We start from the raw sequence: 24,348 nt of genomic DNA, 5'->3' as shown, positions 1-24,348 counted from the left end.
ATCAGGTGGCAGGACTATATCTCCAACACAGAAGTCCTTGAAGCGGCCAACATCCCCAGCTTATACACACTACTGAGTCAGCGGCGCTTGAGATGGCTTGGCCATGTGAGCCGCATGGAAGATGGCAGGATCCCCAAAGACACATTGTACAGCGAGCTCGCCACTGGTATCAGACCCACCGGCCGTCCATGTCTCCGTTATAAAGACGTCTGCAAACGCGACATGAAATCGTGTGACATTGATCACAAGTCGTGGGAGTCAGTTGCCAGCATTCGCCAGAGCTGGCGGGCAGCCATAAAGACAGGGCTAAATTGTGGCGAGTCGAAGAGACTTAGTAGTTGGCAGGAAAAAAGACAGAGGCGCAAGGGGAGAGCCAACTGTGCAACAGCCCCAACAAACAAATTTCTCTGCAGCACCTGTGGAAGAGCCTGTTACTCCAGAATTGGCCTTTATAGCCACTCCAGGCGCTGCTTCACAAACCACTGACCACCTCCAGGCGCGTATCCATTGTCTCTCGAGATAAGGAGGCCCAAAAGAAAAAAAGATAGAGGAGTAAAAATCTGCAGGGAAATCAGAGAGATGTGTGAGAACTATACAGTGGTGATATTGGAGAACTTTAATTACCCAAATATCAATTGTGATAATGCTAAAGGATAATTAAGGACAACATTGGTACAATAGGGAGAGATGACCTTTGTTCTGAAGATCAAGATTTAGAATCATTTTGGGTAGAGTTGAGAAATAGTCAAGGTAAGAAGTCACTTATGGGAGTGGTTTATAGGCCCCTAACAGTAAACACGCTGTAGGATGGAGTATACAGCATGAAATAATGGGGACTTGTAAGAAAAGTAAGATGATAATCATGGGTGATTTTAATCTACATAAAGATTGGACAAATCAGACTGGTATAGGTAGCCTGGATGATGAGTTCATAGAGTGTTTTCAGGACAGTTTCTTGGAGCAGCACGTTCTAGAGCCAACCAGAGAGCACACTATACTAGATCTGGTAATGTGTAACGAGACAAGATTAATCAATGACCTCATACTGAAGACGCCCCTAGGTAGCAGTGATCATAATATGACTGAATTTCACATTCAGATTGAGGGCGACACGGGCGAATCTAAGACTAGTGTTTTAAACTTAAATAAGGGCAATTATGAGGACATGAAGGCACAGCTGGCTAAAGTAAACTGGCAAATTAGGTTAAGGGATAGCTCAGTAGAGGTGCAGTGGCAGACATTTAAGGAGATATTTCAGAATACTCAGAAAATATAGATTCATAAAATCATAGAAAGTTTAAGGCACAGAAAGAGGCCACTTGGCCCATCGTGTCTGTGCCACCCGAAAAATGATCCACCTATTCTATTCCCACCTTCCAGCGTTTGGTCCATAGCCCTGCATATTATGGCACTTCAGGTGCACTTCCAGACTCCCTTTTGAATGAGTTGAGGGTCTCTGCCTCAACTTTCCTTTCAGGCAGTGAGTTCCAGATTCCCACCACCCTCTGGGTGAAAACGATTTTCCTCATCTCCCCTCTAATCTTTCCACAAATCACTTCAAATCTATGCCCCTTGTCACTGACCTCTCTGTTAAGATGAATAGGCCCTTCACCTCCACTCTATCCAGGCCCCTCAAAATTTTGTACATTTCAATCAGATCTTACCTCAGCCATCTCTGTTCCAAGGAGAACAACCCCAGTCTATCCAATCTTTCCTCATAGCTGCATTTTTCCAATCCTGGTAATATCCTCGTAAATCTCCTCCACACCCTCTCTAGTGCAATTACATCCTTTCTATAATGAGGTGACCAGAACTGTACAGAGTACTCAAGTTGTGGCCTAACCAATGAGTTATACAGTTCCAGCATAACCTCCCTGCTCTTATATTCTATCCCTCAGCTAATAAAGGAAAGGATTCCATATGCCTTTTTCACCACCTTATTGACCTGTCCTGCTACCTTCAGGGATCTGTGGACATTTACTCCAAGTTCCCTCGCTTCCTCTACACTTCTCAGTATTGTCCCATTAATCGTGTATTCCTTTGCCTTGTTTGACCTCCCCAAATGCATCACCTCACACTTCTCCAGGTTGAATTCCATTGGCCACTTTTCTACCCATCTGACCAGACCATCAATATCTTCCTGCAGTCCACAGCTGTCCACTGTGGATATACCACACAGCCTACCTTTGTGTCGTCTGCAAACATCTTGATCATGTCCCCTACATTTACGTCCAAATTGTTAATATATACCACAAAAAACAGGGGACCCAGTACTGAGCCCTGCAGAACACCACTGGAAACAGCCCTCCAGTCGCGAAAACACCCATCAACAATTACCCTTTGTTTCCTGCCACTGAGACAATTTTGTATCCACCTTGCTGCATTTTCCTGGATTCCAGTGGGAAAGAAAAACTCTAAGGGAAAGATGCTCCATCTGTGGCTAACTAAGTAAAAGTTATATAATACAATAAATGTTACTAAAGATAGTATCAAATTGAAAGAAAAAGCATACAATTCCATAAAGATGAGGGGCAGGTGAGAAGACTGGGCAGAATATAAAGAACAGCAAATAATGACTAAAATGTTTAGGAGGGAGAAATTAGAGTACGAGGGAAAACTAGCTAGAAATATAAAAACAGATAGTAAGAGTTTCTACAGCTATTTGAAAAGGAAAAGAGTAAGTAAAGTGAGCGTTGGTCATCTAGAGTGAGTCTGGGGAATTAATGATGGAAAATAAGGAGAAGGCGGATGAATTGAACAGATATTTTGCATCTGACGTCACTGTAAAGGATACAAATAACATCCCAGAAATAATTGTGGATCAGGAGGTGAAAGGGAGGGAGGAAACTAAAACAATTACAATCATCAGGGAAAGGGTACTGAAAGAATTATTAGATCTAAAAGCTGATAAGTCCCCAGGTCCTTATGGACTTTATCCTAGGGTCTTAAAAGAAGTGTCTGGTGAGATAGTAGATGCATTCGTTTTAATTTTCCAAAATTCACTAGATTCTGGAAAGGTCCCATCAGATTGAAAAATAGTGAATGTGACCCCTCTATTCAAGAAAAGAGGGAGACAGAAAGCAGGAAACGACAGGCCAGTTAGCTTGACATCTGTCATAGGGAAAATGCTGGAATCTATTATTAAGGAGGTTATAGCGGGGCACTTAGAAAATCTCAATGTAATCAGGCAGAGTCAACATGGCTTTATGAAAATGAAATCATGTTTGACTAATTTAATGGAGTTCTTTGAGGAAGTAACAAACAACATGGATAAAGGGGAACCTGTGGATGTGCTATACCTAGATTTCCAGAAGGCATTTGACAAGGTGCCACATCAAAGGTTACTAAGCAAAATAAGAGCTCATGGCATTGGGGGCAACATATTAGCATGGAGAGAGGATTGGTTAGCTCACAGGAAACAGAGATTAGGCATAAATGGGTCATTTTCAGGTTGGCAAGATGTGACAAATGGAGTGTCACAGGTATCAGTGCTGAGACCTCAACTATTTGCAATCTATATCAATGACTTGGGTGAAGGCACTGAATGTATGGTTGCTAAATTTGCTGATGACACAAAGATAGATAGGTGAGTAAGTTGTGAAGAGGACAAAAGGAGTCTGCAAAGGAATATAGATAGGTTAAGTGAATGGGCAAAATTTGGCAAATGGAATCGAATGAGGGAAAATGTGAACTTATCCACTTTGGCAGGAAGAAGAGTAAAGCAGCATGTTATTTAAATTGAGATACAGTGCAAAACTCTGAGATACAGAGGAATCTAGGTGCCCTGGTACATGAATCATAAAAGGTTAGGATGCAGATACAGCAAGTGATCAGGAAGGCAATGGAATGTTGTCGTTTATTGCAAAGGGAATGGAATATAGAAGTAGGGATGTTTCGCTACAGTTGTATAGGGTATTGGTGAGACCACATCTGGAGTACTGTGTACAGTTTTGGTCTCCTTATTTAAGAAAGGATATAACTGTGTTAGAGGCATTTCAGAGAAGGTTCACTAGACTGACACCTGAAATTGGTGCGGGGGGGTTATCTTATGAAGAAAGGTTGGATAGGTTGGGTCTGAATCCGCTGGAGTTTAGAAGAATGAAAGGTGATCTTATTGAGACATATAAGATCCTGAGGGGACTAGACAGGGTGAAAGGATGTTTCCCCTAGAACTAGGGGACACAGTTTAAAAATAAGGGTCGCACATTTAAGATGGAGATGAGGAGAATGTTTTTCCCTTCGGGGGTTGTGAGTCTTTGGAAGTCTCTTCCCCAGGGAGCAGTAGAGGAAGGGTTATTGAATATTTGTAAGGCAGAGGTGGTTAAATTCTTGACTAACAAGGGAGTCAAGAGGTATCGGGGTAGGCGGGAAAGTGGAGTTGAGGCCACAGTTAGATCAGCCATGATCTTATTAAATGGTGGAGCAGGCTGAAACGGGCCGAACCGTTTACTCCTGCTGCTAATTCATATGTTCGCATAAGGAGTGGGGAGGAATTTCTGAAATATGTTCAGGAGAACCTCCTTGACTAGTATGTTACTCGATCCAACTAGGAAGGAGGCATTGCTGAATCTGCTACTGGGGAATGAGGTGGGCCAAGTGTCTGTGGTAGAACACTTGCGTAAAGTGATCATTGTATCATAAGGTCCAGATTAACAATTGGGAAAAGCAAGAAACAATCTAAAGTAGAAGATCCAAATCGGAAAATGACTAACTTCAATGGGATGACAGATGATCTAGCCAGGGTAAAATGGAACCACAGATTGACAGGAAAAACTGTAACCAAACAATGGTTGATCTATAAGGAGGAGATGCTTCAGGTACAGGCTAGGTATATTCCAACAAGAAGGAAAGGTAGGGGAACCAAAGCCAAGGCTCCTTGAATGACGAGGGAGATAGAAAATATGATGCCTATCAGGTGAATTTTTCAAGCGAGAACCAGGTCAAATACAATAAGTTGAGAGGGAAAGTGAAAAGGAAAATAAGACTGGAAAAGAGAGAATACGAGAATAGAATGACAGTTAACATAAAAGGGAACCCAAAAATCTTCTATCAGCATGTAAATGGTAAGCAGGTAGTACGAGGCGGAGTGCATCCCATTAGGGACAAAGAGGGTGATACATGCTTAGAGGCACATGGCAAAACTAAAATACTTAATAAGTACTTTGTATCGGTGTTTACAAAGGAAGAGGATGCTTACAAAATATCAGTAGAAATGGAGATAGTGGGCATAATGGATGGGGTGAAAATTGATAGGCAGGATGTACTGGAAAGGCTGGCTATGCTTAGAATGGTAAGTTTCCTGGTCCGGATGGCTTGCATCTAGGTTGCTAAAGGACGTGGGCGTGGAGATAGCGGAAGGGCTTGCCATAATCTTCCAATTTCCCACGATGCGGGGAGGTGCTAGAGGATTGGAGAGTGGCAAATGTGGCACCCTGATTCAAGAAAGGCTGTAAGGATATTCCTAGTAACTACAGGTCGGTCAGTTTAACATCAGTGGTGGGTAAGAGAAAAAAAATCAACAGGCACTTGGAGAAGTTTGAGTTAATTAAGGAGAGCCAACACAGATTTGTAAAAGGCAGATCCTGCTTGGCTAATCTAATTGAATTTTTTGGTGAAGTAACAGAGAAGGTTAATAAAGGAAACAACAACAACTTACATTTATATAGTCCCTTTACCTTAATAAAATGTCCCAAGGTGCTTTACAGGAGCATTATAAAACAAAGTATTACACAGACCCACCAAAGCAGATATTAGATCAATGACCAAAAGCTTGGTCAAAGAGGTAGTTTTTAAGTAGTGACTTAAAGGAGGAAAATGAGATGGAGAGGCACAGAGGTGTAGGAAGGGTATTCCAGAGCTTAGGACCTAGGCAACTGAAGGTGCGATCACCAATGGTGAAGCAATTAAAATCAGGGATTCACAAGAGGCCAGAATTAGAGAGAAGCAATGCATGTTGTCTATATGGATTTTAAAGAAGTGTTTGACAATTAAATGGTGGTGTACAAAATTGAGGCTCATGGCAGAGCAGGGTTGTGGTAAATGGCTGTTTTTCAGTCTGGATGATGGTAGACAGTGGTGTTCCCCAAGGGTCAGTGCTTGGACCCTGCTTTTTTTGATATATATTTTATATATATGAGTTTGATATTGAAATACAATGTAAAATTTCAAAATTTGCTGATGATATCAAATATGGATGCGTGGCAGATATTGAAGATGATACCAATCGACTGCAACAGGACATAGGCCAGCAGAATGGGCAGACAAGTGGTAGATACAGAAAGGTATGAGGTGACGTATTTTGGCAGAAGGGATTGGGAGAGGCAATATAGACCAGGCACAGTTCTAAACAGTGTGCAGGGACAGTGGGAGCTAGAGGTTCCTATACAGAGATCTGAGAAGGTGGTGGGAAATATTGAGGGAGTCGTTAACAAAGCATATGGGATCTTGAACTTCATAAATAGAGGTACTGAGTACAAAAGCAGGGAAGTTATGCTGAACCTTTATGAAACTTTGGTTCATCCACAATGAGAGTACTGCATCCAGTTCAGGTCACCATCCTTTAGAAAGAATGTGAGGGTCCTTGAGAGGGTACAGAGAAGATTTACAAGAATGATTCCAGGGATGAAGGATTTTAGCGACAAGGTTAAGTTGGGGAAGCTGTGGTTGTTCTCCCTGGAGCAAAGGAGATTGGGGGGAAATTTGATCGCGGTCTACAGAGAGCCAGCATGGACTCGATGGGCCAAATGACCTCCTCTGTACCGAATGACTCTATGATTCTGACTCCATGATAGAAAAGGAAGAAAGTGGCACTATTGATTAAGAGAGGTAGAAATGATTACAATGACCTAGTTGCCTCCCAGGACTGGCAAGTCACAACAGTTACCCGCAGCTTGCCCTTCCCGCTAATAAATGAGACCAGTTGACCAATGTGCCATGGTGCTGCTGCCGTCCTCTTCAGCCCGGTTCTGGTGCCATTCGATATCTAGGCCAACATGTCGGATCTTTTGTAACCTGTACCCGAGCAACAATGGACACAACGTACACCCGACCTACAGCATTGCTGAAGTGCCTCAGGAGCAGAGGATTTAAACTGCAAACGGGTTTGTCCTGCAATGACCATGTTGTTCTGACTGTGTGTGAGTGAAGGCTAAGATCGCACGATGGCCATGTTGTTCTGACTGTGTGTGGGGGAAGGCTAATAATCAAAGAATCACAGAATAATACAGTGCAGAAGAGGCCCTTCGGCCCATCGAGTCTGCACCGATGCATTAAAGACACCTGACCTGTCTACCTAATCCCATTTGCCAGCACTTGGCCCATAGCTTTGAATGTTATTATGTACCAAGTGCTCATCCAGGTACTTTTTAAAGGATGTGAGGCAACCCGCCTCTACCACCCTCACAGGCAGGGCATTCCAGACCGTCACCACCTTTGGGGTAAAAAAGTTCTTCCTCAAATCCCCCTTAAACCTCCTGCCCCTCACCTTAAACTTGTGTTCCCTCGTAACTGACCCTTCAACTAAGGGGAACAGCTGCTCCCTATCCACCCTGTCCATGCCCCTCATAATCTTGTACACCTCGATCAGGTCACTCCTCAGTCTTCTCTGCTCCAGCGAAAACAACCCAAGACTATCCAACCTCTCTTCATAGCTTAAATGTTCCATCCCAGGCACCATCCTGGTGAATCGCCTCTGCACCCCCTCCAATGCAATCACATCCTTCCTATAATGTGGTGACCAGAATTGCACACAGTACTCCAGCTGTGGCCTCACCAAAGTTCCGTACAACTCCAACATGACCTCCCTGCTTTTGTAATCTATACCTCGATTGATAAAGGCAAGTGTCCCATCTGCCTTTTTCACCACCCTATTAACCTGCCCTTCTGCCTTCAGAGATCCATGGACAAACACGCCAAGGTCCCTTTGTTCCTCAAAACTTCCCAGTGTCAGGCCATTCATTGAATACTTCCATGTTACATTACTCCTTCCAAAGTATATCACCTCATACTTTTCAGGGTTAAATTCCATCTGCCACTTTTCTGCCCATTTGATCATCCCGTCTATATCTTCCTGTAACCCAAGACACTCAACCTCACTGTTAACCACTTGGCCAATCTTTGTGTCATCCGCGAACACACTGATCATAGTCATCTATGTCGTTTATATAAATGGCAAACAGTAGGGGACCCAGCACAGATCCCTGTGGCACGCCACTGGACACTGGTTTCCAGTCACTAAAACAGCCGTCTGTCATCACTCTCTGTCTCCTACAGCTAAGCCAATTTGGAATCCACCTTATCAAGTTACCCTGTATCCCATGTGCATTTGCTTTCTTGATAAGTCTCCCATGTGGGACCTTGTCAAAGGCTTTGCTGAAATCCATGTAAACTACATCAACTGCACTACCCTCATCTACACACCTGGTCACATGCTCAAAAAATTTAATCAAATTTGTTAGGCATGACCTCCCTCTGACAAAGCCATGCTGACTATTTCTAATCAAATTTTGCCTCTCCAAGTGAAGATACATTCTCTCCTTCAGAATTTTCTCCAATAGTTTCCCTACCACTGACGTATGACTCACTGGTCTATAGTTCCCTGGCTTATCTCTACAACCTTTCTTAAATAGTGGGACCACATTAGCTGTTCTCCAGTCCTCTGGCACCTCCCCCATGGCCAGAAAGGAATTAAAAATTAAGGTCAGAGCCCCTGCAATCTCCACCCTCGCGTCCCACAGCATCCTGGGACACAAATCGTCTGGACCTGGAGATTTGTCCACTTTTAAGCCTGCCAAAACCTCCAATACCTTGTCACTCCCTATGACAATTTGCTCAAGATCCTCACAGTCTCTCTGAGTTCCATATCTACATCCTCATTCTCTTGGGTGAAGACAGATGTGAAGTATTCATTCAACACCCTACCAATGTCCTCTGGCTCCACCCACAGATTTCCCCCTTGGTCCCTAATGGGTCCTACTCTTTCCCTGGTTATCCTCTTCCCATTGATATACTTATAGAATATCTTGGGATTCTCCCTACTTTTACCAGCCAGAACTTTCTCATATCCCCTCTTTGCTCTCCTAATTGCTTTCTTAAGCTCCATCCGACACTTTCTGTACTGCACTAATGCTTCCATTGATTTGCTCTCCTTGTATTTGCGAAAAGCATCTCTTTTCCTTCTCTCATACCCTGAATGTTTCTGGTCATCCATTGTTCTCTGGGCATGTTGCTCCTACCTGTTACCCTAGAGGGAACGTGTTGGGCCTGTACCCTCCCCATTTCCTTTTTGAATGTCCCCCACTGCTCTTCTGTACATTCCCCGACAAGTAACTCTTTCCAGTCTACCTTGGCCAGATCCTGCCTTATTTTACGAAAATTCGCAGTCCCCCATTCCAAAACCTTTTTTTGCAACTTGTCTATTTCTTTCTCCATAACAAGCTTAAATTGTACCATGTTGTGGTCGCTATCACCAAAATGCTCCCCCACCAACACATCAACCACCTGTCCGGCTTCATTCCCCAGAATTAGGTCCAGCACTGCACCTTCCCCAGTTGGATCCTCTACAAAGAACAAAGAACAGTACAGCACAGGAACAGGCCATTTGGCCCTCCAAGCCTGCGCCGATCTTGATGCCTGTCTAAACTAAAACCTTCTGCACTTCTGGGGACCGTATCCCTCTATTCCCATCCTATTCATGTATTTGTCAAGATGCCTCTTAAACGTCGCTATCGGACCTGCTTCCACCACCTCCCCCGGCATCATGTTCCAGGCACTCACCACCCTCTGTGTAAAGAACTTGCCTCGCACATCCCCTCTAAACTTTGCCCCTCACACCTTAAACCTATGTCCCCTAGTAACTGACTCTTCCACCCTGGGAAAAAGCTTCTGACTATCCACTCTGTCCATGCCACTCATAACTTTGTAAACCTCTATCATGTCGCCCCTCCACCTCCGTCGTTCCAGTGAAAACAATCCGAGTTTTTCCAACCTCTCCTCATAGCTAATGCCCTCCAGACCAGGCAACATCCTGGTAAACCTCTTCTGTACCCTCTCCAAAGTCTCCACGTCCTTCTGGTAGTGTGTCGACCAGAATTGCACGCAATATTCTAAGTGTGGCCTAACTAAGGTTCTGTACAGCTGCAACATGACTTGCCAATTTTTATACTCTATGCCCCGACCGATGAAGGCAAGCATGCCGTATGCCTTCTTGACTACCTTATCCACCTGCGTTGCCACTTTCAGTGACCTGTGGACCTGTACGCCCAGATCTCTCTGCCTGTCAATACTCCTAAGGGTTCTGCCATTTACTGTATACTTCCCACCTGCATTAGATCTTCCAAAATGCATTACCTCACATTTGTCCGGATTAAACTCCATCTGCCATTTCTCCGCCCAAGTCTCCAACCAATCTATATCCTGCTGTATCCTCTGACAATCCTCATCACTATCCACAACTCCACCAACCTTTGTGTTGTCCGCAAACTTATGAATCAGACCAGCTACATTTTCCTCCAAATCATTTATATATACTACAAACAGCAAAGGTCCCAGCACTGATCCCTGCGGAACACCACTCGTCACAGCCCTCCATTCAGAAAATCACCCTTCCACTGCTACCCTCTGTCTTCTATGACAGAGCCAGTTCTGTATCCATCTTGCCAGCTCACCTCTGATCCTGTGTGACTTCACCTTCATCAATCATCTTCGTCACTTCCTCAAAATACTCGATCAAGTTAGTGAGACACGACCTTCCCTTCACAAAACCATGCTGCCTCTCGCTAATAAGTTTGTTTGTTTCCAAATGGGAGTAAATCCTGTCCCGAAGAATCCTCTCTAATAATTTCTAATAAGGCTCACCAGTCTATAATTTCCCGGATTATCCTTCTTAAACAGAGCAACAACATTGGCTATTCTCCAGTCCTCTGGGACCTCATTTGTAGCCAATGAGGATACAAAGATTTCTGGCAAGGCCCCAGCAATTTCTTCCCTTGCCTCCCTCAGTATTCTGGGGTAATCCCATCAGGCCCTGGGGATTTATCTACCTTAATGCATTGCAAGACGCCCAACACCTCCTTTTTGATAACGACATGACCCAAACTGTCTACACTCCGTTCCCTAGACTCATGATCCACCAAGTCCTTCTCTTTGGTGAATACTGATGCAAAGTACTCATTTAGTACCTCGCTCATTTCCTCTGACTTCACACATAGATTCCCTCCTCTGTCCTTGAGTGGGCCAACCCTTTCCCTAGTTACCCTCTTGCTCTTTATATACGTACAAAAAGCCTTGGGATTCTCCTTAATCCTGTTTGCCAATGACTTTTCATGACCCCTTTTAGCCCTCCAAACTCCTTGCTTAAGTTCCTTCCTACTTTCTTTATATTCCTCAAGGGCTTTCTCTGTTCCTAGCCTTCTAGCCCTTATGAATGCTTCCTTTTTCTTTTTGACTAGGCTCACAATATCCCTCTTTATCCAAGGTTCCCGAAACTTGCCAAACTTATCCTTCTTCCTCACAGGAACATGCCGGTCCTGGATTCTAATCAACTGACATCTGAAAGACTCCCACATGTCAGATGTTGATTTATCCTCAAACAGCCGCCCCCAATCTAAATTCTCCAGTTCCTGCCTAATATTGTTATAATTAGCCTTCCCCCAATTTCGCACCTTCATCCGAGGACTACTCTTATCCTTATCCACAAGTACCTTAAAACTTATGGAATTATGGTCACTGTTCCCGAAATTCTCCCCTACTGAGACTTCGACCACTTGGCCGGGTTCTTTCCCCAATCCCAGGTCCAGTATTCCCTAGTTGGACTACGTACATATTGTTTCAAGAAGCTCTCCTGGATGCTCCTTACAAATTCTGCCCCATCCAAGCCCCTAGCACTAAGTGAGTCCCAGTCAATATAGGGGAAGTTAAAATCACCCACCACCACAACCCTGTTACTTTTACATCTTTCCAAAATCTGTCTACATATCTGCTCCTCTACCTCCCGCTGGCTGTTGGGAGGCCTGTAGTAAACCCCCAACATCGTGACTGCACCCTTCCTATTCCTGAGCTCCACCCATATTGCCTCGTTGAATGACCCCACTGAGGTGTCCTCCCGCAGTACAGCTGTGATATTTTCCTTACATATTGAGCTAAAATGTTCTCCTGCATACATTTTAAGAACTCCACTCCATCTAAGCCCTTAACACGATGACTATCCCAATTAATGTTGGGAAAGTTGAAATCATCTAATATAATTACCCTATTATTATTTTTACACACCTCTGCAAATTGCGCACATATTTGCTCCTCAATTTCCCGCTCACTATCTGGGGGTCTATAATAAACACCTAGCAATGTGGCTGTCCCTTTTTTATTTCTGAACTCTACCCATAAAGCTTCATTTGATGCCCCCTCCAAGATATCATCTCTCCTTACTGCAGTAACTGACTCCTTAACTAATATTGCAATGCCCCCTCCTCTGTCTCGCCTGAAGATTCTATATCCCGGGATATTGAACTGCCAATCCTGTACCTCCCTCAACCATGTCTCCGTGATGGCTACTATATCACAATTCCACGTGTCAATCCTTGCCCTTAACTCATCCGTTTTACCTGTAATACTCCTGGCATTAAAGTAGAGGCCATCCATCCTGGTCTTACTCCCTTGAAACTTACTTCCGCTGTATTCCCTCTGACTTTTTTACTTTCCTGTGTTTAGCTGTGTCCCTATTCTGCTCGGAGTCTGCGTCCCCTCCCCCTACCAAATTAGTTTAAACTCTTCCCAACAGCACTAGTAAACCCGCCAGCAAGGATGTTAGTCCCCCTCTGGTTCAGATGTAGACCATCCTGCTTGTACAGGTCCCACCTTCCCCAGAAACGGTCCCAGTGGTCCAGGAATCTAAAACCCTCCCTCCTGCACCAACTCTTAAGCCACGCATTCATCTGTGCTATTCTCCTCTTCCTATACTCGCTAGCACGTGGCACTGGGAGTAATCCAGAGATTACAACCCGAGAGGTCTTGCTTTTTAGTCTGCTGCCTAACTCCCTGAATTCTTAATGCAAGACCTCATCCCTCTTTCTACCTTTGTCATTGGTACCAACATGTACCATGACCTCTGCCTTATCACCCTCCCCCTTCAGGATGCCCTGCAGCCGTTCAGTGACATCCCGGACCCTGGCACCAGGGAGGCAACACACCATCCTGGAGTCACGCTGACAGCCACAGTAGCGCTTATCTGTTCCCCTGACTATGGAATACCCTAATACTATTGCTCTTCCTCTCTTACCCCCTTCCTGTGCAGACAGGCTGCTTGTGATGCCAGAAGCTTGGCTCTGTCTGCACTCCCTGGAGGAACCAGCCTCATCAGCCTCCAAAATGGAATACCAATCTGCAAGCGGGACCCCAGGGGACTCCTGAACTACCTGCCTGATTCTCTTGGACTGTCTGGTGGTCACCCATTCCCTTCCTTCCTCAAGTCCCTTCAGCTGTGGTGTGACCGCCTCTCTATGCGTGCTTTCCACGATGCTGTCAGACTCACGGATGCTCCAGTGTTTCCAGCCGCCGTTCCAGCTCTGAAACACGAGCTTCCAGGAGCTGCAGCTGGACACACTTCCTGCACACATGCTGGTCCCGGGGACTGGAAAAATTCCCGGATTTCCACATGCAGCAAGAGGAGCAAACCACAGATTTAAGCTCTCCTGCCATGACTAAACCCTTTAAATATAAAACTTTAGAAGACTATTATAGTAAAAAATAAATCAACTGAGTCTTGCTAAAATAATGACTTACAATTCAACCCATCTTGAAAAATACCCACCAGGACTTACTCACCAGTCAGCTGTGCTCTGTGGAAACTCTCGGCTCCCCTCACGCTCTTTGAGGACAGGTAGGAAATGAAAGGAGCTCCTCGCTCCCTCCTCACCGAACTCCCTCAGTCACAAAACTCCCACTTCAGCACTCTAATGCTACCCAAGTCAGCACTCCAGTGCAAACAGTCAGCACTGTAAGATGGCCCACTTTTATACTGTCTGACTCGAGCCCCTGAAAACTGGTTTAAGCCAATTCTCTAATTAACAAGGTGCAGCTGCAAGCAGAGCCTGAGTGAACTCTGTTTAAAGCTGGTCTAAAACTCACCTTCTCCAACCCAAGCAGCAACTGTTAAGTTAATTTGCTACTTAACAGGACTAGACTTTCGATAAAACTAACCCTTAATTACCCTCAGTCACAAAACTCCCACTTTAGCACTCTAATGCTACCCAAGTCAGCACACCAGTGCAAACAAGATCACAAGATGACCATGTTGTTCTGACTGTGTGTGGGGGAGGCTATGATCGCAAGATGGCCATGTTGTTCTGAATGTGTGTTGGGGGGGGAGGCTAAGATTGCAAGATGCTGTATGTTAAGTGACGTTAAAATCTGTAACTTTGAAATACCCAAATACACAAGTTTTTCCACGGGTGCCACTACTGTTCCAAATCCAGCCTACCATAGAAAAATATCAAATTCAGAACAAAGCTTGAAGCAGTCATCTCCACTAAACCAATAAAAAAATAATAATTTGGGGATCTGGGCAACAGTGGAAGGGCTGGCATTCATTGCCCATCCCTAGTTGTCCTTGAGCTGTACTTGAACAGCTGTACTTGTGTGGAGTAAATACACCCACAGTGCTGTTAGGAAGTGAGTTCCAGGAATTTCGCCCAGCAACAGTGAAGGAACGGCAATATAGTTCCAAGTCGAAATGGTGTGTGACTTGGATGAGAACTTTTAGGTGGTTTTGTTCCTATCCCATGCACCTGTTGCGCTTGTCCTTCTAGGTCGTGGAGGTCGCAGGTTTGGGAGGTGCTGTCGATGAGGTTTACCAAGGGATGTCAACTACACCCATCCTTAAACAAGCGTATCCCCAAAGATGAATAGAATCAGGATAAACCAGCAGAACAATATTGCAATCATAATTATTTGTAGGTAGCAGATTGTTCAGTTGTACCACCCTCCTTAAGAACTCAATGCCAGAAATCAAACACTGAAATTACACCTCACCAAGGGATCAGCTGTTACACAGTTAAGCACATAATTTAGTGGAATAAGTTGAAGTACTACAAATGTCCATGAAAAGCAAACACCTTCTCAGTTGACCTTTAAAAGGAGAACATTGATTCAATAACCGATTCTAAATTAAGGAAGTTGTATGACAGTATGATTGTTCAGATGACTGTGATATTTGCACAGAAAAGAGAGTTGACCTTCTCCAGCCAGCTAAAGACTCTAATTAGTCCACATTCAAAAGGAGACAAATTAAAGACTTACAAATCAGGAGCGCAATGTAACAACTGAAGGTGCCTTTCTGTGCTTACAATAATTTAGTTGTAATAAATGAAAATGTTGGTTTCTTGGAGTTATTTTATGCTTCTGCCTATTCCCCTATTCTATATCCCCCTGCACTTCTCCACATAACACCTTAATCAGGCGTCAGGCATATGTTCCAAAACTCTGTCAAATTGCACCCGCTAGATTGGACAGGAAGGAACCATGGAAACTTCCCAAGCCTTTGTCCACACATTCCCCCCCCAACTCCCACACATTCCCCCCCAACTCCCACCTACCCAAATCCTGACCATGATAGTGTCCAAAATTCTACCAGGCTCAGTCTTGAATATACTCAATGACTGAGCATCCTCAGCCCCCTGCAGTAGACAATTCCAAAGATTGGCAACTCTCTGAGTCAAGAGATTTCTCCTCCTCTCAGAGCTAAATGGCTGGCACCCTTATCCTGAGACTCTCACCCCCTATTTCAAAACTCTCCAGTCAGGGGACAAAACCTCTCAGAATTCTATACATTTCAATGAAATTTCCTCTCATTCTGCTAAACCACATTTTCCTCCAAATCATTTTTTATACTACAAAGAGCAAAGGTCCCAGCACTGATCCCTGCAGAACACCACTAGTCACATCCCTCCATTCAGAAAAACACCCTTCCACTGCTATCCTCTGTCTTCTATGACCAAGCCAGTTCTGTATCCATCTTGCCAGCTCACCTCTGATCCCGTGTGACTTCACCTTTTGTACCAGTTTGCCATGAGGGACCTTGTCAAAGGCTTTACTGAAGTCCACATAGATAACATCCACTGCCCTTCCTTCATCAATCATCTTTGTCACTTCCTCAAGAAACTCAATCAAATTAGTAAGACACGACCTCCCCTTCACAAAACCATGCTGCCTCTCGCTAATAAGTTTGTTTGTTTCCAAATGGGAGTAGATCCTGTCCCGAAGAATCCGCTCTAATAATTTCCCTACCACTGATGTAAGGCTCACTGGCCTATAATTTCCTGGATTATCCTTGCTACCCTTCTTAAACAAAGGAACAGCATTGGCTATTCTCCAGTCCTCTGGGACCTCACCTGTAGCCAATGTGCATTTTACAAAACTCATTTACTGCTTTGTGGGCAAAACTTTGGTGCGTGTTTTGGCAAGTCTCAGCCAAGCATGCTATTTACTCATTCCACAACTTCCCAGAATTATTGACAAGTTTTGTTGTGATATACAAACAGCTGAATCAGAGGTCATCACTTTGACAACAATACGAGAATAGAAAAATATGATGCCGAGACTGGAATGTCAGCTTCCTGGCTCTGTCTAGGCACCTTTCTCGTTTCAGATACTGTATCACCGAGTTGCAAGTTTGAAGCCGGATTTCCGAACATGTTTAAGCCTTCTGCATTGTGGAAAACAAAACTGAAATAAAGGCTGGAAAAATGCAAAAGGACAATCAGCACCTGAAAGCATTCCTGGCAGGAACCTTTCTCAAAACTGTCACAGTGAAGGGTCACATTTGAAAGATCAACCTGTCCTTTTTCAATAAGATACTGATCTCCAAACATTCATCCTTCAGCTTCCAACATTCACATGCTTGATTTTAAGCTGTTTCGTAATTCAATAAGACAGCTGTTGATGCACCTACCTGCAGTAACATACTTCACAGTTATTCTACTTCCCGGGCCATACTTAGGAGGCTGTTTCTGTTCATCAGCAACAACTTGATGGCTGACCAACTCTTTGTCAATTCCTTCATTGCCTGAAACACAAACAACTTGTGGGACTGTTGTCCTCAGATAAAAGTGCTTGTATAAATTACTGAAGACCACTTTCAATTTGCACTGTGAAAAACAAATCTGAAAGGCTGCAAATATGCAAAAGAAAAACCGGCATCTGAAAAACAAAAGCAAAAATATTGTAGGTAGGACCTGTTCTCAAAATTGTCACAGTTTGACTTATATCAAGCAGTTCCCCAGTTTTATTGGACCCCTTGCAAGTTCCACTGTGTACATACCCAAGTGTGTTAATTCCAATGTTTTGGTGATGGAGGAGATAGTATTTGAGAGTGGGTCTTGCTCTTTTGGTGATGGAGGAGCTGGTATTTGAGAGTGGGTCTTGCTGTTTTGGTGAGGGAGGAGCTGGTATTTGAGAGTGGGTCTTGCTGTTTTGGTGATGGAGGAGCTGGTATTTGAGGGCGGGTCTTGCTGATTTGGTGATGGAGGAGCTGGTATTTGAGAGTGGGTCTTGCTGTTTTGGTGAGGGAGGAGCTGGTATTTGAGAGTGGGTCTTGCTGTTTTGGTGAGGGAGGAGCTGGTATTTGAGAGTGGGTCTTGCTGTTTTGGTGAGGGCGGAGTTGGTATTTGAGAGTGGGTCTTGCTGTTTTGGTGATGGAGGAGCTGGTATTTGAGAGTGGGTCTTACTGTTTTGGTGATGGAGAAGCTGGTATCTGAGGGCGGGTCTTGCTGATTTGGTGTGGGAGGAGCTGGTATTTGAGAGTGGGTCTTGCTGTTTTGGTCATGGAGAAGCTGGTATATGAGGGCAGGTCTTGCTGATTTGGTGAGGGAGAAGCTGGTATTTGAGAGTGGGTCTTGCTGTTTTGGTGAGGGAGGATCTGGTATTTGAGAGTGGGTCTTGCTGTTTTGGTGAGGGAGGATCTGGTATTTGAGAGTGGGTCTTGCTGTTTTGGTGAGAGAGGAGCTGGTATTTGAGAGTGGGTCTTGCTGTTTTGGTGAGGGAGGAGCTGGTATTTGAGAGTGGGTCTTGCTGTTTTGGTGAGGGAGGAGCTGGTATTTGAGAATGGGTCTTGCTGTTTTGGTGAGGGAGGAGCTGGTATTTGAGAGTGGGTCTTGCTGTTTTGGTGATGGAGGAGCTGGTATTTGAGAGTGGGTCTTGCTGTTTTGGTGATGGAGGAGCTGGTATTTGAGAGTGGGTCTTGCTGTTTTGGTGAGGGAGGAGCTGGTATTTGAGAGTGGGTCTTGCTGTTTTGGTGAGGGAGGAGCTGGTATTTGAGAGTGGGTCTTGCTGTTTTGGTGATGGAGGAGCTGGTATTTGAGAGTGGGTCTTGCTGTTTTGGTGAGGGAGGAGCTGGTATTTGAGAGCGGGTCTTGCTGTTTTGGTGATGGAGCTGGTATTTGACGTGTGGGTCTTGCTGTTTTGCTGAGGGAGGAGCTGGTATTTGAGAGTGGGTCTTGCTGTTTTGGTGATGGAGGAGCTGGTATTTGAGAGTGTGTCTTGCTGTTTTGGTGAGGGAGGAGCTGGTATTTGAGAGTGGGTCTTGCTGTTTTGGTGATGGAGGAGCTGGTATTTGAGAGTGGGTCTTGCTGTTTTAGTGAGGGAGGAGCTGGTATTTGAGAGTGGGTCTTGCTGTTTTGGTGAGGGAGGAGCTGGTATTTGAGAGTGGGTCTTGCTCTTTTGGTGATGGAGGAGCTGGTATTTGAGAGTGGGTCTTGCTGATTTGGTGATGGAGGAGCTGGTATTTGAGAGTGGGTCTTACTGTTTTGGTGATGGAGGAGCTGGTATTTGAGAATGGGTCTTGCTGATTTGGTGAGGGAGGAGCTGGTATTTGAGACTGGGTCTTGCTGTTTTGGTGATGGAGAAGCTGGTATTTGAGGGCTGGTCTTGCTGATTTGGTGTGGGAGGAGCTGGTATTTGAGAGTGGGTCTTGCTGTTTTGGTGATGGAGAAGCTGGTATTTGAGGGCGGGTCTTGCTGATTTGGTGAGGGAGGAGCTGGTATTTGAGAGTGGGTCTTGCTGTTTTGGTGATGGAGAAGCTGGTATTTGAGGGCGGGTCTTGCTGATTTGGTGTGGGAGGAGCTGGTATTTGAGAGTGGGTCTTGCTGTTTTGGTGATGGAAAAGCTGGTATTTGAGGGCAGGTCTTGCTGATTTGGTGAGGGAGGAGCTGGTATTTGAGAGTGGGTCTTGCTGTTTTGGTGAGGGAGGAGCTGGTATTTGAGAGTGGGTCTTGCTGTTTTGGTGAGGGAGGAGCTGGTATTTGAGAGTGGGTCTTACTGTTTTGGTGAGGGAGGAGCTGGTATTTGAGAGTGGGTCTTACTGTTTTGGTGAGGGAGGAGCTGGTATTTGAGAGTGGGTCTTGCTGTTTTGGTGATGGAGGATCTGGTATTTGAGAGTGGGTCTTGCTGTTTTGGTGAGAGAGGAGCTGGTATTTGAGAGTGGGTCTTGCTGTTTTGGTGAGGGAGGAGCTGGTATTTGAGAGCGGGTCTTGCTGTTTTGGTGATGGAGCTGGTATTTGAGAGTGGGTCTTGCTGTTTTGGTGATAGAGGAGCTGGTATTTGAGAGTGTGTCTTGCTGTTTTGGTGAGGGAGGAGCTGGTATTTGAGAGTGGGTCTTGCTGTTTTGGTGATGGAGGAGCTGGTATTTGAGAGTGGGTCGTGCTGTTTTGGTGAGGGAGGAGCTGGTATTTGAGAGTGGGTCGTACTGTTTTGGTGACTGCAGCTTGGATAGCAACGGAGGTGCGTGAACGGGCTTACAGCTGGGAAGTCAATTTCAGCGTAAGTTTAAAAGTGAATTCCCTTTTGTTTTCGGAGGACCAGGGGACTGCTGGGTAAGGAAAAGGTATATATTTGTGTGGTTTAGAATCTCTTTCTTTTAGTTTCGGTGACTGCAGCTTGGATAGCAACGGAGGTGCGTGAACGGGCTTACAGCTGGGAAGTCAATGTCAGCGTAAGTTTAAAAGTGAATTCCCTTTTGTTTTCGGAGGACCAGGGGACTGCTGGGTAAGGAACAAGGTATATATTTGTGTGGTTTAGAATCTCTTTCTTTTAGTTTCGGTGACTGCAGCTTGGATAGCAACGGAGGTGCGTGAACGGGCTTACAGCTGGGAAGTCAATTTCAGCGTAAGTTTAAAAGTGAATTCCCTTTTGTTTTCGGAGGACCAGGGGACTGCTGGGTAAGGAAAAAGGTATATATTTGTGTGGTTTAGAATCTCTTTATTTTAGTTTCGGTGACTGCAGCTTGGATAGCAACGGAGGTGCGTGAACGGGCTTACAGCTGGGGAGTCAATTTCAGCGTAAGTTTAAAAGTGAATTCCCTTTTGTTTTCGGAGGACCAGGGGACTGCTGGGTAAGGAAAAAGTATATATTTGTGTGGTTTAGAATCTCTTTCTTTTAGTTTCGGTGACTGCAGCTTGGATAGCAACGGAGGTGCGTGAACGGGCTTACAGCTGGGAAGTCAATTTCAGCGTAAGTTTAAAAGTGAATTCCCTTTTGTTTTCGGAGGACCAGGGGACTGCTGGGTAAGGAAAAAGGTATATATTTGTGTGGTTTAGAATCTCTTTCTTTTAGTTTCGGTGACTGCAGCTTGGATAGCAACGGAGGTGCGTGAACGGGCTTACAGCTGGGAAGTCAATTTCAGCGTAAGTTTAAAAGTGAATTCCCTTTTGATTTCGGAGGACCAGGGGACTGCTGGGTAAGGAAAAGGTATATATTTGTGTGGTTTAGAATCTCTTTCTTTTAGTTTCGGTGACTGCAGCTTGGATAGCAACGGAGGTGCGTGAACGGGCTTACAGCTGGGAAGTCAATTTCAGCGTAAGTTTAAAAGTGAATTCCCTTTTGTTTTCGGAGGACCAGGGGACTGCTGGGTAAGGAAAAGGTATATATTTGTGTGGTGGCTGTACCTGAGACACTACACGTGTAGTGTCTCCCACCCACCCTCCTCCTCTAACCAAAAAAAAGGACTCTGGTGTGTTGATAAGGTAAGCTTTTTATTTGGGAAGTTCTGTCCGTTGGATTGCTAACCTAACAAGTTTTGACTTTTTGTTTTTTTGGTTTTTCAGTAGATTTGTTGGGAATTTGGAATAGTGGGAATGGAGATTAAGGCAGTTGTATGTTCCTCCTGCAGAATGTGGGAGGTAAGGGTCGCCAAGAGTGTCCCTGCTGACTGCATCTGTGGGAAATGCACCCAACTCCAGCTCCTCGAGAACCGCGTTAGGGAACTGGAGCTGGAGCTGGATGAACTTCGGATCATTCGGGAGGCGGAGGAGGTTATTGAGAGGAGTTATGGGGAGGTAGTCACACCTCAGGTAAAAGAAGTAGGTAGATGGGTTACCGTCAGGGGAAGGAGAGGGAACCAGCAGGCAGTGCAGGGATCCCCTGTGGCTGCTTCCCTCAACAACAGGTATACCGTTTTGGATACTGTTGGGGGGGCGACTTACCAGGGGTAAGCAATGGGGTACAGATATCTGGCACAGAGTCTGTCCCTGTTGCTCAGAAGGGAAGGGGGAAGAGGAGCAGAACATTAGTCATTGGGGACTCCATAGTTAGGGGAACAGATAGGAGGTTCTGTGGGAACGAGAGAGACTCACGGTTGGTATGTTGCCTCCCAGGTGCCAGGGTTCGTGATGTCTCTGATCGTGTTTTTGGGATCCTTAATGGGGAGGGGGAGCAGCCCCAAGTCGTGGTCCACATAGGCACCAACGACATAGGTAGGAAGAGAGATGGGGATTTAAGACAGAAATTCAGGGAGCGAGGGTGGAAGCTTCAAGCAAGAACAAACAGAGTTGTTATCTCTGGGTTGTTGCCCGTGCCACGTGATAGCGAAGCGAGGAATAGGGAGAGAGAGGAGTTGAACACGTGGCTGCAGGGATGGTGCAGGAGGGAGGGATTTGGTTTCCTGGATAATTGGGGCTCTTTCTGGGGTAGGTGGGACCTCTACAAACAGGATGGTCTTCACCTGAACCAGAGGGGTACCAATATCCTGGGGGGGAGGTTTGCTAGTGCTCTTCGGGGGGGTTTAAACTAATTCAGCAGGGGAATGGGAACCCAAATTGTAGTGCCAGTGTACAGGATGTTGAGAGTAGTGAGGTCAGGGATATGGTTACAAGGACGCAAGAGGGCACTGGCAAGCAAGAACCTGGTTTAAAGTGTGTCTATTTCAACGCCAGGAGCATCCGGAATAAGGTGGGTGAGCTTGCAGCATGGGTTGGTACCTGGGATCTCGATGTAGTGGCCATTTCGGAGACATGGGTAGAGCAGGGGCAGGAATGGATGTTGCAGATTCCGGGATTTAGATGTTTCAGTAAGAACAGAGAAGATGGTAAAAGAGGGGGGGGGTGTGGCATTGTTAATCAAGGAGAGTATTACAGCGACAGAAAGGACGTTTGAGGACTCGTCTACTGAGGTAGTATGGGCTGAGGTTAGAAACAGGAGAGGTGAGGTTACCCTGTTGGGAGTCTTTTATAGACCTCCGAATAGTTCCAGAGATGTAGAGGAAAGGATAGCGAAGATGATTCTCAACAGGGGTGAGAGTAACAGGGTAGTTGTTATGGGGGACTTTAACTTTCCAAATATCGACTGGAAATACTATAGTTCGAGTACTTTAGATGGGTCAGTTTTTGTCCAGTGTGTGCAGGAGGGTTTTCTGACACAGTATGTAGACAGGCCAACCAGGGGCGATGCCACATTGGATTTGGTACTGGGAAATGAACCCGGCCAGGTGTTAGATTTAGATGTAGGTGAGCACTTTGGTGACAGTGATCACAATTCGGTTAGGTTTACCTTAGCTATGGGCAGGGACAGGTATATACTGCAGGGCAAGAATTATAACTGGGGGAAAGGAAATTATGATGCGATTAGGCAAGATTTAGGATGCGTAGGATGGGGACGGAAACTGCAGGGGATGGGAACAATCGAAATGTGGAGCTTATTCAAGGAGCAGCTACTGCGTGTCCTTGATAAGTATGTACCTGTCAGGCAGGGAGGAAGTTGTCGAGCAAGGGAGCCGTGGTTTACTAAAGAAGTTGAAGCGCTTGTCAAGAGGAAGAAGAAGGCTTATGTTAGGATGAGACGTGAAGGCTCAGTTAGGGCACTTGAGAGCTACAAGCTAGCCAGGAAGGATCTAAAGGGAGAGCTAAGAAGAGCAAGGAGAGGACACGAGAAGTCATTGGTGGATCGGATCAGGGAAAACCCGAAGGCTTTCTATAGGTATATCAGGAATAAAAGAATGACTAGAGTTAGATTAGGGCCAATCAAGGATAGTAGTGGGAAGTTGTGTGTGGAATCAGAGGAGATAGGGGAAGTGTTAAATGAATATTTTGCGTCAGTATTTACAGTAGAGAAAGAAAATGTTGTTGAGAATACTGAGATTCAGGCTACGAGGCTAGATGGGATTGAGGTTCACAAGGAGGAGGTGTTAGCAATTTTGGAAAGTGTGAAAATAGATAAGTCCCCTGGGCCAGATGGGATTTATCCTAGGATTCTCTGGGAAGCTAGGGAGGAGATTGCAGAGCCTTTGTCCTTGATCTTTATGTCGTCATTGTCGACAGGAATAGTGCCGGAAGACTGGAGGATTGCAAATGTTGTCCCCTTGTTCAAGAAGGGGAGTAGAGACAGCCCTGGTAATTATAGACCTGTGAGCCTTACTTCGGTTGTGGGTAAAATGTTGGAAAAGGTTATAAGAGACAGGATTTATAATCATCTTGAAAAGAATAAGGACATTAGAGATAGTCAGCACGGTTTTGTGACGGGTAGGTCGTGCCTCACAAACCTTATTGAGTTTTTCGAGAAGGTGACCAAACAGGTGGATGAGGGTAAAGCAGTGGATGTGGTGTATATGGATTTCAGTAAGGCGTTTGATAAGGTTCCCCACGGTAGGCTATTGCAGAAAATACGCAAGTATGGGGTTGAAGGTGATTTGGAGCTTTGGATCAGAAATTGGCTAGCGGAAAGAAGACAGAGGGTGGTGGTTGATGGTAAATGTTCATCCTGGAGTTTAGTTACTAGTGGTGTACCGCAAGGATCTGTTTTGGGGCCATTGCTGTTTGTCATTTTTATAAATGACCTGGAAGAGGGTGTAGAAGGGTGGGTTAGTAAATTTGCAGATGACACTAAGGTTGGTGGAGTTGTGGATAGTGCCGAAGGATGTTGTAGGGTACAGAGAGACATAGATAGGCTGCAGAGCTGGGCTGAGAGATGGCAAATGGAGTTTAATGCGGAAAAGTGTGAGGTGATTCACTTTGGAAGGAGTAACAGGAATGCAGAGTACTGGGCTAATGGGAAGATTCTTGGTAGTGTAGATGAACAGAGAGATCTTGGTGT

At 45.2% G+C, this 24,348-nt stretch overlaps 1 protein-coding gene across 1 annotated transcript in view; it reads right to left on the bottom strand.

Annotated features, from left to right (window-relative positions):
• Positions 1-24,348, bottom strand: part of LOC137367175 (dynein axonemal heavy chain 6-like) — a 1,370,791-nt gene that overhangs the window by 1,134,782 nt on the left and 211,661 nt on the right. The window contains exon 5 of the mRNA XM_068028611.1: positions 16,943-17,056. Within this exon, the coding sequence (XP_067884712.1) occupies positions 16,943-17,056 (114 nt within the window). The remainder of the gene's footprint in view (positions 1-16,942; positions 17,057-24,348) is intronic.

This window comes from Heterodontus francisci, chromosome 3 (genome assembly GCF_036365525.1).
Source record: "Heterodontus francisci isolate sHetFra1 chromosome 3, sHetFra1.hap1, whole genome shotgun sequence".
In the NCBI taxonomy this organism is placed as follows: domain Eukaryota; kingdom Metazoa; phylum Chordata; class Chondrichthyes; order Heterodontiformes; family Heterodontidae; genus Heterodontus; species Heterodontus francisci.
Note: the sequence above shows the minus strand (reverse complement) of the source record. Positions and strands in the feature narration are given on the sequence as shown.